This window comes from Sycon ciliatum, chromosome 1, assembly GCF_964019385.1.
Source record: "Sycon ciliatum chromosome 1, ocSycCili1.1, whole genome shotgun sequence".
NCBI lineage: Eukaryota > Metazoa > Porifera > Calcarea > Leucosolenida > Sycettidae > Sycon > Sycon ciliatum.
The window spans coordinates 67,039,526-67,059,469 of NC_088643.1; the positions used below are offsets into that span (position 1 = coordinate 67,039,526).

At 46.8% G+C, this 19,944-nt stretch overlaps 2 protein-coding genes across 4 annotated transcripts in view; one reads left to right on the forward strand and one right to left on the reverse strand.

Moving 5' to 3' along the window:
- Nucleotides 1-782, forward strand: part of LOC135804997 (kinesin-1 heavy chain-like) — a 17,492-nt gene extending 16,710 nt beyond the window's left edge. For both annotated transcript variants that reach the window (XM_065318981.1, XM_065318983.1), the window contains exon 20: nt 1-782. This exon is cut by the window's left edge and continues 19 nt beyond it. In XM_065318981.1, coding sequence (XP_065175053.1) covers nt 1-162 — 162 coding nt within the window. In that variant the 3' untranslated portion in view covers nt 163-782.
- Nucleotides 783-1,263: 481 nt separating this feature from the next.
- On the reverse strand, nt 1,264-19,565 carry LOC135804996 (lysine-specific demethylase 4A-like). Of its 2 annotated transcripts, none has more exons than XM_065318980.1 (22): nt 19,116-19,565; nt 18,927-19,026; nt 17,980-18,055; nt 17,052-17,175; nt 15,484-15,665; nt 14,616-14,665; nt 14,133-14,236; nt 13,514-13,651; nt 12,190-12,246; nt 11,472-11,575; nt 10,447-10,871; nt 9,722-9,873; nt 8,728-9,433; nt 7,653-7,741; nt 6,764-6,819; nt 6,374-6,482; nt 5,952-6,140; nt 5,414-5,478; nt 4,651-4,753; nt 3,938-4,057; nt 3,023-3,115; nt 1,264-2,624 (listed from the first exon to the last, which is right to left on the reverse strand). In XM_065318980.1, the coding sequence occupies exons 1-22, from the start codon at nt 19,245-19,247 to the stop codon at nt 2,523-2,525; spliced, it is 3,276 nt and encodes a 1,091-aa protein (XP_065175052.1). In that variant the 5' UTR covers nt 19,248-19,565; the 3' UTR covers nt 1,264-2,522. The 2 variants fall into 2 exon arrangements, with proteins under 2 accessions (XP_065175052.1, XP_065175051.1); XM_065318979.1 differs by having other exon boundaries at nt 9,704-9,873.
- Between the last annotated feature and the right edge of the window lie 379 nt (nt 19,566-19,944).

The window sequence follows — 19,944 nt, forward strand, 5'->3', positions numbered from 1 at the left end:
ATTCTGCGCTGTGCCCTGGAAGAACTTCTACAGCTGCACAACAACGGTGCTCCGCGAATCACGCCAGAGACCAAGTCACTGCCGCGCAATCTGGCCTGCGTTCTCAAGCGCTACTGGAAAGATCGGCCAGCGCCGCAGCCAAGAGCACGTCGTCATCACTAAACGTCTCAGCGTGCTGTCCTGCCGGTGCACCAGCATTAGCACTAGGGAGTAGCAAAGAAAACGGGTTTGCGTACTCCCTGGCTGGCTAGCGTCGTCAACATACTCAGCTGTTCAGCAGTGCGCACAGCTCCATCAAGCATTATTATACCGGTAGCATATTTGGAATCCACCTCTCAGCCCATAAGAGAAGATTAGTAGATCACCAGCATTGCACCTGCTATTATTGTGACTTGCTTGTGCAATCTAGCTGGCCTAACCAGTCCCTTCTTAACCGGGTTTATCAAGAGTTTTATATGGCAATATATTCAGCATCATTCTGTTCAAGGTCGTTAACGTATAATTTGTTTACAGTAACGTTGAGTTGAAAATGACAGTTACAAATACTTACAATATTGGACTGCTATTTTAAAGTAATATTTGAAAGTGATACATTGCCAAGTTGAAAAGCTAGAAGTTGAAAAGCTAGAAGTTGAAAAGCTAGAAGTGGAAGCTGATATTCAGAGATCACCATGCATCTTGTACTTTGAGATTGCACTGACTAACACTAAGTCTTTTGTTAACGTTAGCAGTAATCTGCCTCCAAGCTTGTATAGTGCTAGCAAACACCATCTTTGAAGGTACTACACGTAACATCAAGAGTAGAAAAACAAGAGTGTGCAACTCGCGGATGGGTTGGCCCGCGGCGGAATTTTTTGTTGACGTAATCTTTTCGACGACGCACGCGCTGCGAGCCTTTTGGAGAGTTTTCCCTCGTGCACTTGGCTGGGCTTTACACTACAAGGTTGGTGCCCAGCACGTGCTCTCACACTGCTCTGCGGCAAAATCCGCGTTTCTCTGAAAAAAGGTGACGTAAACAAAAAATTCCCCCGTGGGCGCGGGGTATCTGCAGATTTTGCAGGAGAGATCCGGAGTTGCACACTCTTGTTTATCTACTCTTGGTAACATGTATATATTTTTTGTTTTGCCCGTACAAGAGGCTGATTTATGGGCACCAAAACTACACGTATAGCCATGATTGGAGTCCTGATCGTGGCACCATCCACACCGGTGCATGTATGGCGTGACAGCACACAAGCACAACACAGCAAGCCACATCACAAGTAGTCTTGTTGGATTCCTCTAGCTCTCAGCACTATTTCGGTGGGTTATAATCTTGAGCAGAATTGACAAGCAGACAGACAAGCAGATAGACAAGCACGCAGGCTGATAAAACAAAACAGGGTATCACAATGACCAGAGAAGTGTTGCCACTGCCACTATCATGACAGATTGACGGACGGCCGTTCTACACAAAGCAAAGCAGCCACTGCTTGGATCCTTAGGCGTACACGATTGTTTATAACTATGCAACGACACAGAGCATTGGCGGCTGATAAGATCAACGGAGCGCAGTCTAGACACTAGCACTAAAGTCTATTGGGGTGGGGTGGTAAGTATAGGGCAACTGCACAGCAGTCCTGGAGTAAAAACTAGGTGATATAAAGTAGATATAGGATGCAGTATGTGAGAGCAAGTTGCTTGACTGATGATGGCATGATTGCTGCTGCTGATGATGATGCGGATGAAAATGTTAGTCGATATTGTAGTAGATATGATGACGATGTGCCTAGAAACTAAAGGGCAAGCAAGCAAGGTACCACCATCAGCTGGCGGGGGAGAGGAGCAAAGAAACTACTGCTAGATTGCAATGGGGAGAGAGAGAGAGACACACACACACACACACGCACACACGCGGGGTGAAACTACCGTTGCTCAAGAACCAAGCACAAAGCACAGTGGCATATGCGCTCGCATACACAACATATAAACCAAACAGATGCAGATACGAACACAGGTCAGAGCATCAAGCCTAGCACTATAACACGACAGATGAACAGAAGTATCCAGCAGAGATGGATGGACACAGGCACAAGACAGAAGTATCCAGCAGAGATGGATGGACACAGGCACAAGACACAGGGCACACATCGGTGGAGATTATTCTGCAGTCCATAGTCCTGGCTCAAAAGCAGCTGCAGACACCTCTGATTAGGCACTAGGCAAGTGAGAGTATAATATCATGCCACACAACTCAAATACAGCAGCAAGGCACCGAAAACAAGACACATACCAGCAACCGGGAGAGAGAAGTTACAGTTGCTGAGCAGACGCACGCGCTATTGTAGACGCCGGTGCAACAAGCACACTGCACACATGCATTGAGAGCACACGGGCGCCGTCATCGCTACAGGCCAATGGAGAGAGAGAGAGAGAGAGAAACTGGTCAGGCATGGCCTTTCCATTCCAGCATCGTCACTTTCAGCGGGGTTGTAACCAGTCGCAGTCAAAGCCTGGCAATGGCGAGCAGTGCGACACATGCACTACTGTGCAAGGCGGTGGCAAGCGCGCCGCTTACGCTTGCCATCCAGGATGACTTTGGTCTCGGCCGCTGGTGAGCTGTCATCATCACTTTGCGACACCGACTGAAATAACAACAACAACACAAGGAAAAGTGCAAACTGGTCTGAAAAAAACCCCCGGTAAACCAAATCCTGGCCTTGGAAAAAATGTTCAATGAACAACAGCACACATCAATGTTCAAATCAATGTTCACAACATTCCACATTGCTAGAGTCCTAGAGGAATGGGATTCGGCTTGGCACAGTGAGAGCGAGCGAGCGTGTGTGTGAGTGAGTGTGTGTGTGTGTGTGTGTGTGTGTGTGTGTGTGTGTGTGTGTGTGTGAGAGAGAGAGAGAGAGAGAGAGAGAGAGAGAGAGAGAGAGAGAGAGAGAGAGAGAGAGAGAGACAGAGAGAGAGACAGAGAGAGAGACAGAGAGAGAGAGAGAGACAGAGAGAGACAGAGAGAGACAGAGATCATTACCAGCTTCTTTTGGACTTTGGCCGGTAGCTCCTCATCAAGCCCAAACACACAGGACTTTTTCAGCAGACGCTTGGAGTGGTCTTCGAAGAGAGTCTGCAAAGGTAAGGGTGAAGGGAGACACTTAACAATATCAGGAGACGATACGAGGACCAAGACAACTTGAGAGAAAGTTTCTCATCAAGTAGCAAGCACTTGCACATGGCTGCTGGAGCGCACTGAACAGAGTAAACATATGTGTGCACCTTGGCTAAGCTAATGAGTACCCAACACCGTTGAGTGCGCTCCTAAACTCTAAGCGCAATCTCAGCTACTATTAATCATGTTTACGACAAGGGTGATGTAATGGCAATGGAGGTCAAGGCACAAGCTACTGTATGTACAAAGCGGTCTGTTCCTCGTTGCTGTCGACCATTTACACCTCTCGTCGTTGCTGTCGACCATCTACACCTCTGAGCGGAGAAAAGAATACAGATACGGTAGCTGACATGCTGTATACAATGCTGTGTGTGTGTGTGTGTGTGTGTGTGTGTGTGTGTGTCCACCTGCATACAATGCTGTGTGTGTGTGTGTCCACCTGCATACAATGCTGTGTGCGTGTATCCCCTAGTCTACTGTAAAAGCAGAAATTTTCGGTGGTGTAATATTTTCGGTATTCTCCAAAATCGGCGGTTCGGCGGAGGGAAAATTTCGGTAAACCCGCGTTCCAGGTAAGTGTACTATAGTGCTATACCGACATTTTCGGTGCGTTTTATTTCCGGTGAAAATTTCGGCACCGAAGTTACCGATAATAAAACACCACCGAAAATTTCTGCTTTTACAGTAGCAGTGAGTACATATCGGGTCAGCAATGGAAACGGACCATTCAACCATTCAATCATTTCACCATTGAACAATGACGACCATAACCGGACTAACCCAGTATTTCAGCTCGTAGTTTGAGCGGATGAACTTTCCACCATAGACCAGGCCATCTGTCCACATGACTTGTACCTCGGCACCTTCTGCTGGCGGACCGTCGGCTTTGCAATCTCGATTCTGCATGCAACAGCACAAGCAACAGAAAGCCAGCTGAATTTTTAAACAAGATAATTCGAGACAATGATGCAAGACATGTTGAGCACCTTTGCGCTAATAGCACAAAATAAGGTCATCTGAACCACATAATAACTCAAGTCTGAAACAGATCATATTCTCGTCGCATAATGTATGTTATGCCATCTGCACACTCCACCTGGAAATACCGGATGTGCATCAACACACCAGTACAGTGTGCAGCAGCAGCAGCAGCAGCAGCAGCCCATCAGCTGGGCATCTACAGTGTAGTCCACATGATGTCAGCGCACCGCCGTGACCAAGCCACCCAGAACATTGCCGCTGAAGGCTAAATGTGCCGTGCATGTACACTGTATACACAGTTCAGAATAGAAAAAAGTTCGTAGCCAGCAACAAAATCACGGCTGGCCGGGAAAACCCCAAACACTGGCAAACAGACAGTCAAATTCAACTTCCCTAAGAGAAGATTTGAGGACGAACTCCTTCAAAGTAGCTAGAAAGCCCTGCTAGAAAGTTCTGCCAGATCATCCTGGGACAGCACCAAACTTCTGCTCAAGGCAACCTGTACCACTTACAACAATATCCTCAGGGAACATGTCGCCGCTATAGCTACCATCGTCGAACAGAATTTCATACAGGACCGTTGGAGTGATCTCCGCAATAGTGGCAAGGTAGAATCTAACAAACAAAGCGGTACACACAGACACAGACACATACACACATACACAGGCACATAGACACAGACAGACCATTTGACATCCATCGCCGGAGGCGATGATAGCGATACGACAGCAGAAGCCATAGCAACTTGTGCTGGAATTGCACCATTCAACAGCTTGCAAGGCTGAAGAATTGGCCGCCACTATTCAGCCTGGTCTACACCTCACAGCTATGCAGTGGCTTTTCTGGCCAGTGAATCCCTACTTTTCAGTCTTTTTCATTTTTTTCCCGCACACACATCATACCACATACTCCGGCATGCACTGGCTGTTGGTAACCACCCAGGAGAATGAAAAGAATGAAAGAAAAAAGAAAAGTCAAGAGGAGTCTGAGAAAGAGAAGAAAGACATGTGTGACCTTAATCGTCGGGAATTGAACCCGCAACCTATCGATTGGAAATCGCTGACAGACACACACACACGCACGCGCGCGCGCATGCACGCGCGGGTGCGCGCACACACACACACATGTTCGACGTGACATTGAACCCTACTATTGGCCATCAACATCAATATAACTCACTGACTCTGTACACAAGAAGAGCAGCCAAAGTTCTAGAACAGCAATGTGGCACGGCACAAGAGTCACACAGCACGGAGCTCAAAGAAACAAGTTTACCTGCAGTTCTTGTGCTTGGCATAGACTTGATCACCGATAGAGAAGTCAACAGCTCTCTGCTGGCCCTAAGGAACAAGAAGCAATCCAACAATCCATATACAGCAGTGGTGGAAAGAGCAGCAACTCTTCTTTACAAATGACACGAAGCCAAGAACACGGCATTCGTGTGTAACATATTCACACGGTTAGCAAAACATAACATATTCACACATCAAAACCAGGCTAAAGCCGTCATCGCAGTCCACAAACACACGCACACACACACACACACACACACACACAGAGACAGACACACGCACACACAGACACACACAGACACACACACACACACAGACACACGCACACATAACACACACACACACGCAGAGAAAGTGCAGTATGATCCAGTCATGCATGCACTGAAAAGCTGACCAATACTGCACACCAAAGTCACTACAGTGTAATCTTATTGAGCATAACTATGCCAGTGCAGTCCAGCATCCCCCTTCACTCCACAGTCCAAAAAAAAAGCACTACGTAGCGTTATCGAGCACCATACCTTGATCATAATATGTTCGTGCCGATGGCAAATAATGCGGAGCACCTGCGGCCAGTCGCCCTGAACGATGCGCACGTTGGGCCGATACACGCAAGTTACGTGCAGCGGACGCGAGCACCAGCCAAACGAACACTGGACACTGCAGCCCTGTATCTTCTGCCGACCGCACTGCTGACAGTAGTGGCATTTCTGAAAAGAACGAGATATCAACCATCACACAACACATCCACAATCCACACAGTGTCAGCTGCAAGCCTGCCAGCGTACCCAATGCTACCATTGGATACGGAGGGGAGGCTGCAGGGAAAAAAACCACTTGTATGGAGACTGAGCACTGGTTACAGCAAGAACAGGCGTGGATGGCACCCTGACAACATGTAGGTGGATGAACAGATAGACACTAGGTTGCTATCAACACTCACCAGCTTCCACCTTCGGTTGGGGATATTGCCAAGACAGATAGGCTGACGGGTCGCCAGGTCGCCGAACATCACTTCCGGAATGCAGACGGCACACAAGACATGTGCCCACCTGCACCAACAAGAACATAAAGTTCAGAAGAAAGTGAGAGAGAGAGAGAGAGAGAGAGAGAGAGAGAGAGAGAGAGAGAGAGAGAGAGAGAGAGAGAGGGAGAGAGAGAGAAAGATGTCATGCGCAATCAAATCACATCAAGATTCCCGCTCAGAATGGTCTTGATATAGGCCAGTACTAAATGTCCTCAGTCATGACTTGCGATACAGTCGAGGTTTACTGCCATGGAGGGATACAGTGTACCATTACATGTTACTAATAATTGCAGAAGCAGTACATACCTATTGTCATCTGTCTTCTTGAGTGCACCACCTCGCATTGCACACAGGCAACAGTCCTGCACATCAAGTGTACACAAACACGGAGACCAGGAGAGAAGTTCACAAGGAGCACAAACATCGGTGACCAGGAGAGAAGTTCACAAGGAGCACAAACATCGGTGACCAGGAGAGAAGTTCACAAGGAGCACAAACATCGGTGACTAGGAGCAATTGCACATCTACATCTACATGTACATGGCAAACTTGCAGCAACGTGCTATCAAGAGCACAAACACGAGAGTGTGCAGTGCCTCCCAGTTTGGCTATGGCCGGATTTCAGGCTGACTGCAGCTTTTCCAGAGATGATAACGTGCATAGGTAGGGTTCACGTCTTGGAAAGTCTACTTCTCTTACTTCAGAAGTACTTCCTGAGCTTTCCAACCCTCCAGGTGACACAGCTGTTGATGGCAACCGGCTGGAACAGTGTTGGAAAATGAAATCCAACCCCATGTAATATGACTGCTGTAAAAGCCATTATTCTAACGAGGCGCATATATAACGATTTCCCAAAATTGACCAGTTTACGTGTACCAAAAGTAACGATTCTCACTCATTCTCAACGCTCAATAGGACAGTATATGTATCGATTTCTGTATAACGATTTCTATTTTAACGACAGATTTCTCCTCGTTAGAGTTAGCACTTCGTTATATATATGGCTTTTACAGTACATGACATGCACTCCGGAACTGTCCTGGCATTACCAGCACTGGGCTGTGCAACGAACATGGCTCTGTCCCCCTCTCCCCCCCCCCCCCCCCACCACAACACCCGCTTCATTCAGCGAAAGTAAAACACATGGGTTTAGTTTGTTGCAATAAGTTGATTGCCAGTATGCCAACCTGCTTACCTCCTCATCGGCACTTTGCTCGCACCGATCACATAACCAAGAGGATACAGATACAGCAGGGGCTGATAGAGGAGTCACACCATAGCAGGCTGCATCAACCATGCACACAATACAAGCGTACACACACACACACACACACACCACACACGCGTGCACACGCACAGAAACCATCAGGATACTGGCTCTAAAGTCTAAGCCCTGCTCATGTACAATAACAAGTCAATGCATTGCCGCGTACATAACCAGCTCCTGAGGTCTGTACTATGATAATCTCATATTGGTAATTTGGTATGGCTTCCACAGCATCCTGTTGCACTGAACTCAACTGGTGACATAATATTCAGGACACATTCAAGTCCAAATTGCTCCCAATCAAGTTGCAATGCAGAACTTCAATTGTATTGTGCTACCCTCGCCGCCTGAAAATTGCCACCTACAGTCCATTCAGATACACTTTGAAAAGCCCTGGTTTTCAAACCTGATTTAGGCGGAACGATCAGATTTGAAGTTGGCCAGAAAGAAGTTTTGGACAAGCACGCGTATACAGTGGAACAGAGAAAACGCGGATACGCCGGGGACTAGTGGCCAAAATGGCCCTCGTTTTGGAGGCTCAAGCGTGCTCAAGCTTGTATTCCCAAAGGATTGCCGAAAGGTCCCTTCAATATCCAGGCATCCTTTAGGACAGGTTCCACTGACGGACTCACAGTGTGCATGGTCAAAGCGTAACCTAAATACACAATACCCGGTCAAACAAATAATCTGGTTGTGGCCCACAATTAGGAAAACCAGACCTCGAAAACACTATTGGAAGAGCATTCCACACTGGCCTGGAAGAATAATTCTGAAAGAGTGTAGCGGCCATACGCAAGGTTTCAATGTGCCAACTGTAAGACCAGCCCATCCTAGCATTGTAGTGAACCGCTTCTGCCACACACCACTGGTATGGGTGTGCAGTTTGAACACACGTGCAGTCAATACCTGGCAAGGTAAAGCAGCAGACGCGAACGCAAGCACATTATACACACGCAGCACAGTTATTGCCGGTGGCCAACAATATATGACCAACATGACTCACCTGGATGAACGCAAACAGAGCATTTCTGACAAGTAAGCAGGGGTGGCAGCTCCGCTTGGTCAGTGGTGGCAGTAGCGGCAGCCGTTGCAGCAGATGTCGGTGCTACAGACGGGTCGAAAGCCGGACGATCTTTAGCCGTGCTAGTACCTAGCTGACAGTTGCCGTCTTGCATGCTCAGTGACTGTGCAGACGAGCAGCTGCGTGACCGTCCCCGTGTTCCACGTCCACCGTGTGTCTGATAATCCGACGCTTTCACATAGTCATGATCGCCGAGCACCGACTCCAGTGACCAATCCGACTGAACGCCAGTGTCCGATAATGCTGTCTCATACTCCTCATCTCCACTGGTATCAACAGCCGGTGCTGTTGCTGCCACTGTTGCTGCTGCTGTCGTCGCTACAGACATGGCCACGGCAGGCTGGGAAGTCGACTCAGTGAATGATGTTATTCTTGTCGTTGCTTGTGTTTTCGCACAGCCCTGGGGTGACATTGAAGGCGCAGCTGCAACGTTTGATGGAGTAGGCTGCGTTCGGACATTGACCAGGGGATCAGCGTCAGTGCCAGCAAAGCCACTGTCACTCGTAGCTCCGCTGGTCTGCACACCACTAACTGGTGGCATTGGTGAGCTGGGTGGCATTGGTGAGCTGGGTAGCTGCGACTGTTTGAGATACTTCAACATATACTCTGGCATGCCATTGCTCTCTCCCTGGACAGGACAAGAGGTCGACCAGAGAAATATTGCACTACATCAAGACATCAGAATGCTCAAAATACACGGAATGTGTGAAAAGAGAAGAAGATGACAAAATTAATAGAAATGCAAGAAGTAGGTACAGTACAGGCCAAGGGCAAAACATACACTACCACCACGTGTGCATACTACTGTCCTGGCAATTAGCTGCATGAACTGCACATTGCATGTTTGCATGTAGAGCCATAGGCAGGTGTGAGCTCTCCACTCTAGTAGTATACACACCTGCGCAAGTGTACACACCTGCGGGAGGCCGATGTGTGAGCAGACGGCGCAGCGCGTGTTGTCCTGCGACAGGTACTTGTTCCAGGCTTGCTCCACGGCTGGTGCGCGCGCCTGGTGCTGCCAGAGTCCAGCCACGTCATCCACGGGCACGTCGGAAATGACGAATTCACCTGAAAGAAGAGAGAGAGAGAGAGAGAGAGAGAGAGAGAGAGAGAGAGAGAGAGAGAGAGAGAGAGAGAGAGAGAGAGAGAGAGAGAGAGAGAGAGAGAGAGAGAGAGAGAGAGAGATTCGACAACCCACCATTATCGTAACAATATATAACTCATGCAGCAGCCAGCACGTAACCTAGTGTCGTCATCAAATTGCAAATGTAAGTGCATTATTTTACTACCCATTAAGCTGAAGTGTCAGAGAAGTATACTGTAAGCCTCTCCTGTGTAACGGAGGCTATAGTATACTGATAGAAAACTAAGAAAAGTGATAGTTTTCAAACCTCTGATATGTAATGGAGACTACACTCAATCTGCGGAGAGAACTGTTTCGTCCTTTGTGGACTCATCAGCGCAGCACAAGAGAAAATGAGGCCGAACCTGGTAGCAATGAAAAACAAAATTTCCAAAGCCAGATTTAAACCAGGCCCGACCGATGGAGACTACACAATAGAAAAGTGATAAACAGCGGAATAGAAGGAGCACTTGATGTGTGGTACTGTACTAGTACTAGTACTAGTTCGTGATACCTACCTTGACTTGTCTCGGTGATGTCATGATGCTGCAGAGGCGGTGTCACTGGTGCACTGGCTGATGGTGTGACCGAGTCACTGGCGACGGCGGCGGCGGCGGAGGGGGTTCGAGGACTCTTCACAGGCACATCCACCTCCATCGGACTCTCTGTAGATTTCTTCCGTCTGCTGGTGGCAACGGCAACAGCAACAGCAACAGGAGCGGCTGAAGTTGCTCGTTTCGCCTTCGGAACTGCACTAGCGGTCTTGACACGCTTTCTTTGTGAGCCCGTGCTCTCGGAGTCATCAGCAGATCGCCGTTTGCCCTTCCGTGGGCTGGATGGTGGACTGGACACGACAATAGATGGCTCAGTCTTAACTACTACTACTGCTGTCGCTGTCGCTTTTTTCCCCGCTTTCTTTGGCGGTGACACACCTGAACCCGCACTGCAGATCATAGCACAGCACAAATGGACATGTAGTAAGATTACGTAATGACATTGCGCATATATCACTGTACAATGCACACCTGCAGACATGGTCAACACAGCCAGCACACACTGCATACACACGTACACACACGCGCACGCACACACACACACACACACCACCACCACCACCACCACCACCACCAATCACACCTGCAGACAGCCAGCATGCCCATACATACTCCACAAACAGAAAGACATTCCTATTACTCCTAATAGTAATAAAACAAAGGACCACACTGATGACTTCCAGAGAAAACAATCCATCACAACAAACACGTGTCTGCTGTTGGAGATGGTTCAGTCCCCCTTCCCCAGTTATTATTGATTCTTTGACTCTGGCTAGAATATACAAACTGACAAAACGCACAGGTAAAAGAAACATCCACTGAGCCCACCTTCCTACCAAACACGAGGGGAAGTCAGCATATCCCACCATTATTATTGCAATCTCATCTCAAATACAACTGCACACACTACATACCCGTCATCGCTGCATCTTGTGTAGGCAGTCAAGGAGTCTCAGTCATAGTCTACACCTGCACAATACACTACATACCCGTCATCGCTGTCGTCGTCGGACTCCGTCCTGCGAGTAGCACCTGAACGCATGCGCCCAGCGTACTTTGGCCAAGACGCTGATCCCGCAGCTCCTTTTCGATTCTGCAGCGGTTGGCAAGAGAGCAGGCAGTTTGACACACAATGAAATATCCACTTCAAAGCGAGTGCAAACGGCACAAAGGAAAATTGCTCGGATAACCAAAAAAAGGAGCAACCGAGGAGAAAAGAAAAAAAGGACCAAGGAATTTATCCTTGGCTCTCTATCCAAGTCCAAACGAGGAGAATTTGCCTTTTTTACCACAATCATGCTTGCGCATACAAAACTATCCTCATTTTGAACACAAGACCATCTCCGACAAGAAGGACATGTTCTTACAAAAGAAGGACCAAGTTTGAGGTCAAAGTGAATGCAGCAGATGGTCCATGGAGCGTGTACTTCATACTCACTATATATGGCACTCGCATATCAGAAGATGCACTTTAATACTGTTACACCACTTTCACAACATTAAAATATGTAAACGCTTGCGTTTTGAAGACAGCAGTGTTAATATAGCACCAAGGAGGATGTAACAAGAAAACAGTTCTGAACAAATCCTCTCTTTCCTTTCCGTTGTGTGCCTTGCAATCATCGTTTCACATTTTAGTATGATTTTACTCACGCATGGTGACATATAGGTAATGTGATTGGTGCAAAGCTACAGGGCAGCACAAACCTTGAGAGCGGCAAAGATATCCATGTCAATCATGACCGTATCGGTTCGACAGTAACACTGCATGATGGCACACATACACATAACAAACACAACAAACAGATCAACAGGTGAGTTCAAACCCGTGTGTCAGGCATTGCACAGCGCATACGCAAAACTACTAGTGCTACTATCCAGACGTCTTGTCTTCATAAAGGAAGATGTTAGCAGCAGCAGCTCTCATTGATCTGCACTGTGCACTTCACAGCTGTTCTCACCAGGAAACTGCATAAACTGTAAATGCTAAAACACTGCACATTGCGTCATTGGCACAGTCGCATTTGCCAGTACTGTTGCATGTCAGTTATCCGGCACCCTCGGGCCGGACGCTGTTGGATTAACGAATATCCTGAATAACTGAAGCTATGTAGCCATGTCTCGAAGAGAATTGGTGAGCACACATGCTCATTCCCTGGGCACTGCAATTCCCAATTGCCCTCATCAGGATGCAATATTGCATCCTGATGATGGCAATTTGCCGAAACGTTGAAAATGATTCTGTAAAATGAAATGAGTTGTGAATTTGCAGTGCCCAGGGAATGAGCATGTGTGCTCACCAATTCTCTTCGAGTTATGAAGCTGCAGGATGCCTCACCGCTACTTCGTATGTAGCCATGTGATGCTCCATTACCATGACTATCCTGAGACAGTCATCATGCTCATCTATAGACTGACTTGTATGCAACGTCACATAAAGGAAACGCTCATGATGCTCACTGTCCACATGTACTTGAAGTACGAGGACTGTAAAACAAAGTGCATGAGCTGTCACTGCACTGTTGGATAACTAACGTGCAAGAAACTGAACCCCAGATAAGAGACATGCAACTCTACTGCATTATGGCATCACAGGATGGAGCAACGGGATCAGTCATGTGACAAGCATGTTGGCTTGTGAGTGTTTCATAAGGATTCCAGGGGTAGAACACAGCCAGGTAGTGATCATAGTGAGTCATTTTCAAGTGGGAATTACTCTCATGTACGTATCCATGTTCAAGCCTAAGAACTAAATGTACACACAGACACACAGACAGACACACAGACAGACACACATGCACACACTCATGCACACACACACACACACACACACACACACACAACACACACACACACACACACACACACACACACACACACACACACACACACACACACACATATATGCATACATGCATGTACACGCGCATGCACACACCCGCATACACACACACACGTACACACACACACACAGACTGTGACACACTGTGACACACACGCACACACACACACGTAGCGAATAAAAACTGACCCGTGAGGCGCGCCGGCCAAACTCTATCCATCGCTCCAAAGCAAAATTGGTGGACTCAGCAACATTGTAACCGCAGTTGAAACCAGAGTGATAACCAAATGGGAAAGTGATCATGAATTCTCCCTCTTTTTGCAGCATCTGCCAGGCATATAAACAGAGTAGGTGAGTGAATACAATGAAGAATGCTTTGAAACTCACTACAAGAAGAAGAAAGTCATGATACAGTAGGCTATGAGCAGTATCAACTGTGCAGTCATGACTTTATAGTTTATACACACACGTAAGCGAGGTCGGTTTCCAAGAACGTCTCCTTGTGATATTCTTCAGTTACATGTGTGTGTGTAAAGTCATGAGTGTGCAGTTGATACTGTTCACACTTCACAGTCCTATTCAGGTTATTGTCTCCACGCCGCCTATTTGCTCATCAATTCACCGTTTCGCAGCATCTGCCAGGCATAAAGAAGAGTACTTCGAAGTAGGTGAGTGAATACAATACAGAGCACTGTGAAGCTGACAACGCGGAGTCTGAGATGAGAGGACAGACCAGTGTGTGTTACAGTGTAGGACGACACCAAGCTACAGCACCAACATTCTGAACACCAGCGCTGCTGCACCTTACCTTGCGAAACGGAATGGAATAGGTTTTAAGCACACTGGGGGACATGATGGTCATCTTGTGCCGGAGAAACGAGGAGCAGGTACGATGGCTGTGCGGGAAATAACCTGACACAAGGCACACACACACACACGTGCACACACACACGTGCACACACACACACAGTTCACCAAAGAACGGACATCAGAAAGTGCACGCTCAACAGCAACAACAACAATCCAATGGGAGGTTCTGATCAAGACAAGACTAACTACACTAAAAGGTAGCGACTGTAGCACATAATGCACAGCAGAAGATTAGCTTCACAGCACTAAACTAAACACGACTGCCCGAAAGATTAGCCACACGACTGCCCGAAAGATTAGCCTCGTACGCCACACAGCACTAAAGGACACACGACTGCCCGAAAGATTTGCCTCGCACGCCACACAGCACTAAAGGACACACGGCTGCCCAACTGTACGCTTTCACAAGAACAAACCATACCTTTCGCAACTTCTTCTAATCGCTTGCCATGTTCTGGTGGTATTGAATACCTGGACACACACACACACACACACAGAAGAAGAAGCATGACAAAACGTGCACCGATGGGTGCACATACGCTCACAGAAGCATCCATACAGCAGCACTAGTGATAACTAATGAAAGCTCAGAGCCCGCGCTATGCTTTCTTTTTACCTAGATAGAAAAATCTTTGCAATACGATTATCGGGTGAATGTTTTTGTACTGCAAAGACGTTTCTATCAGTTCGAATAACACACATGATGACCCAGATAAAAACAAAGCATAGCGAGGGCTCAGAGCTTTCAACTCATAAACAGACGGATATGTACATTTCCCTTGCCTGTTCGCCGCAAGATGGAACGCCCGCAACGGGTCGATTCGGATTATTGGTTAATAACAAGACCCCATTCCCCGTTTCATACTTGAATAAGTTTGCCTGGTGATAGCGTAAGCGTGAAACTCTGAGTGGCAATAAAATTCTGGCTAGTGCCAGAATCTACTAAAGTAACATCTTTTGCATGGCTTCAGGAATACCAATAAAAATGACAAGACACTCTCGATGAATCATGACGACAAGCGGACCGAACTGTAGTAAGTACAGGCCGGGAATATGAGGCAGACCACAGTCAGCAAAGGGGGCTCCCCAACACAGGACTGAAATTATTCTACTAGCATTACATGTACTAAGTCGTTGTATCCAAAATTCACTGTACTTAAACACAAAGCTTCCCGCTTCTGGGCCAGATTACTTCACAATCCAGTATTGAATACACATGCACATAAACACCCACACACACACACACACGCACACACGCACACACACAAAACATAATTATATTGCCATACCAAGCTTTGGGAGCACCATGGTGCAAGTAGTTGATGCTGTAGAGGTCCATGTCTTCGGTGTGCCAGGCAAACGAGGTCTTCCACATACCAAAGTACAAGTAAGCGGTATTGACACCAGGAATTGAAACGCCGCTACGTTCCAACTCATCCAGTATTGATGGTAAACAGTTGATATTCCATATCTGCATCAACAACAGTGCACAGGCAAGAAAAAATCACGGAATGAAAAAATAACCAGGGAATGGAGGTTTTTCATGATGAAGAAAGGGTGTAAGGCTGCAACCACACTAGGTACAAAATCACGTACAAACGGCATTACAGTAGAAATCGTCATGGCGATCCACGCGAAATGCAAAATGCGCTTTGTAGGTTTTCAGCAACCGGTGCACCCCTGTAGAAAGCCACGTTTGTCGTTTTCGTGGTCTTTGCGCTCCATCTCCTGCGTACAACTTGTTTTGTACCTGGTCGTCGTACATAGCATCAGTATCAGCATTGTTTTTGAATTTCCCGTCTTTTCCAGCGCATGGCATACGCTTTGGTACGACAACGTCACGTGCTGGTCTCGTGAAAACGTCATCTATGCAGACCGAAAAGTGTAGTGTGGTTGCGTACCGACTTGTACTGAGATATGCATGAACATTTGTACTGTGATTTTTACGTAGTGTGGTTGCGGCCTAAACTGTGATGCATATATACAAATACTACCAACAACCTAGAGAGTGCATGATCACAAGGAGAAGAGAGACAGACAGCCACATACACACATAAACATGCATGCACGCACACATGCACACACACGTGCGCGCACACACACACACACACACACACACACACGTGCGCGCACGCGCACACACACACACACACACACACCTCAGACCTGCCCATCGCGGAAGCGATGATAGCGAACAGCTATGTTAGACATAGCAACTTGTGCTGGGATTACACCATTCAACAGCTTGCAAGGCTGACACACACACACACACACACGCACACCATTTGACGCCCATCGCCGGAGGCAATGATAGCGATGCTACAGCAGGAGCCATAGCAACTTGTGCTGGGATTGCACCATTCAACAGCTTGCAAGGCTGAAGAATTGACCTCCACTATTCAGCCTGGTCTACACCGCACAGCTATGAAAAGGCTTTTTCCAGCCAGTTAATCCCAACTTTTTGGTCTTTTCTCATTTTTTCCCCTCACACACATCACACCACATACTCCGGCATGCACTGGCTGTTGGTAACCACCCAGGAGAATGAAAGAAAAGTCAGGTGGAGACTGAGAAAGAGAAGAAAGGCATGTGTGACCATAATCATTGGGAATCGAACGTGCAACATCTCGATTGGAAATCGCTGCACATTCCACAGCACCATATGGGACACACACACACACACACACACACACACACACAACACACACGGAAGGAATGACGCAAATGAGCAGGCAAACTCAGAATACATGAAAAACATGACCAGCGAGAGAAAGGCAAAAAAACTGGTTTAGCCAGAAGCTAAAATGACCAGTGAACTCTGCACATGTAGCAAAGCATAGAGCAAGCTGCAGCATACCTTCACAGATGGATCTGTAAGTGAGCCGGGTACATCTGCGCCATATATGGGTTTGTTGAACATCAGGTTTTTCCAATATTTTCTTTCCAGTTCTTCAAAGTTGGCTGCTTTGGGAGGAGAATATCTACGAACAGCCGTAAAGCAGCAAACAATAGAGAAAACAGCACCGTGTTGTACCAGAGTTGCGGTGAGTGTCAAGCTCTAAGTAACAACATAGTTCTGCCCCTTCCGCCTGTGTAAGCCATGTCCTGCATTGCGCATTCTATGAGCAGCGGAGTTTTTCCACCATGCCTCAAAACTTTGTTACAATTAACAACTCGCCATTGACTGGGATCAAAAGGAAATGCAGTGCACTATACACTTTTCTACGAATTCTGAAGCTCCAACACAGCTATCCTCACATTCCATTCTCAAGCTCCACCACATTCTCCCTTTCTGCAAACTGGTCTTACTTCCCTAGGAATTTTTGGGCCTGGACCATCCTCAAAGTGAAGAGAAACACAAATACATACATGCACACATACAGAATACAGAAAAGAGAGAAAGAAAGACATAGATAGATATGCTGTCCGCAGATTGAGTATATATATATATATATATATATATATATAGAGAGAGAGAGAGAGAGAGAGAGAGAGAGAGAGAGAGAGAGAGAGAGAGAGAGAGAGAGAGAGAGAGAGAGAGAGAGAGAGAGAGAGAGAGAGAGAGAGAGAGAGAGAGAGAGAGAGAGAGAGAGAGAGAGAGAGAGAGAGAGAGAGAGAGAGAGAGAGAGAGAGAGAGAGAGAGAGAGAGAGAGAGAGAGAGAGAGAGAGAGAGAGAGAGAGAGAGAGAGAGAGAGAGAGAGAGAGAGAGAGAGAGAGAGAGAGAGAGAGAGAGAGAGAGAGAGACAGCTCGCTACAGACACACAGGCAGACAGTTCATCACATACTGGTCACTGAGGGCAAGTTCTCTGTGCTTCTTGACGGTCATGGCCTTGTGTGGGATGTTGTACTGTTCACACAGTCCTATAGATAACCAGACATGAAGTGTAACTCGGGTCATGAAAGCAGATTAAAAGACAATACCAATACTGTAAAGACTTTTAAGTACAGTTGATCAGCCCCCTCTGTAAAATCCGCCCCCTGTCGAATTTCATGTGGAAATCATATTGGTAGAAATCAGTCCTGGAAGAAACTTCTAAAGTATGTGGCATGTTCTAGGTAAGCCATATTCGAATTATCAGGATTCCACCTGTCGTCGCACTGGCACTAGTACTTTGTAATGACACCATCAATGTTGAATGCAACTTACTTGTCAAGTAACGGATGACATGTAATACACTGTGCTGTATTACAGTGGGAAACTTTCACTAGATATTACATTTCGCTATTTTGGGACACGTTTAGAAAACTTCACTTCTCAACTCCAAACTACCCTGAGGATGGGCCAGACCCGAAAATGTGGTTTAACGTAAATTTTAATTCGAATCGCAGTGAAGTTTCTGGAGTTTGAGTTGAGAAGTGAAGTTTCCTAAATGTGTAAGTGGCCACGTTGGAGTTTGCGGACAATTATTTTGGGACAGTCACATACTGTATGAGATAATTTAAATTGCCACAAGCTACTCTGTGTATTGCTCTTGGACAATACATGTATATGATCCAATTACTGAATTAGAGAGATATAATTGCAAAAGTTTCTCGTCATGGGCCAGGGTAAATCTTGAAAACGCAAAATTTGAATGCAGGAAAAGTTTCCCGCTTTTTAATAGCAGTTCCCAGCATGTACGTAGATCTACGTATGTATAATGTACAGTGCATGCTGTAATGTTGTCCTGTCGATCCAGATTTACAATTTTAAAATCAACTCAATCGTCAATCGATCCTCATGCCAACTAACCTCCTCTGCCAGTCACCATCTGAGCGATAGGAGTGGGAATAACCATATCATCCACAGCTGAAAGATTTGACTTGGGACTCCATTCTTTCGGTGGAATGACCTGCCATCAAGCAGTGCGATACATATTGACATGAGTAAACTTCACTGCCATTTCTTCTCAACTCAATTAAATAATTCGACTTTCCATACCTTGGCAACTCCATACTTGTGAGCGCCACAAGACTCCATGTACGTAACATAAGCCTCAAAGTCTTTGAATTCTTTCATTGATGGCCTGAAAACCATAACACCGTCTTCCGACAACTCATACCTACTGCCCATTTTTACGATAATTATTGACGGCTGATGTTCAGCACTCTCAATTTCTACTCAGGGTCAACTAAGCCAGAGAAATCAGAACACGCTACAGCACGAACAGAAAACTCCTCTGCGAAAGAGAAAGCACTGCCAACACAGCAGAAAGCTTCGGCGAATGGTCGACGTTGTCGTTCATGCCCATGCTCCAACATTCTTCCACTGCACAACGACTTGTCACCAGGTTTGCCACTGGACGATGTCCATATCGATGTATGTGTACACAGCAGTGCATGCAGGAGAGTCCACAATGAATCAGGCAGGGTGTTGCAAGTCACAACTGAACTCGACCATGTACTACTTGTACTTGTACTTTTTGTAGAGTCTGTGAGTACGCCAAGGTCCCTACCGTACCTAGCTAGAAATAGAATGCTACACATACACTGATACACGTACACACTCAAGTGTCTGTCGGCTACACACATCCTGCATGCAGCCTACTGAGTACTGCACTAGCGCACTGGGCATGCATGCCGGCAGTACTGCATGATGAATCACGTACCGTGGACCAAGCAAGGAGTCGTCATTTGACGACTCCTTGCTCTGTTTTCAACAAAATAAAATAAAAATCGTATCCTTGGCGACCAAAATATGGCGTCTGACTCATGTTGTCCTCGTCGTACATCATGTACATGTAACATGCGGTGTTCTTTGTGTGTTGTCG

Bases quoted from the DNA above. Each gene is read 5' to 3' on its own strand.
- LOC135804996 (XM_065318979.1), bottom strand. From the start codon at position 19,247: ATGGGCAGTAGGTATGAGTTGTCGGAAGACGGTGTTATGGTTTTCAGG. The intron at 14,237-14,615 runs GTATGGTTTGTT...GCCTTGTGTCAG, and splicing joins ATTAGAAGAAGTTGCGAAAG to GTTATTTCCCGCACAGCCAT. The intron at 6,820-7,652 runs GTAAGCAGGTTG...CTTGATGTGCAG, and splicing joins AGCAAAGTGCCGATGAGGAG to GACTGTTGCCTGTGTGCAAT.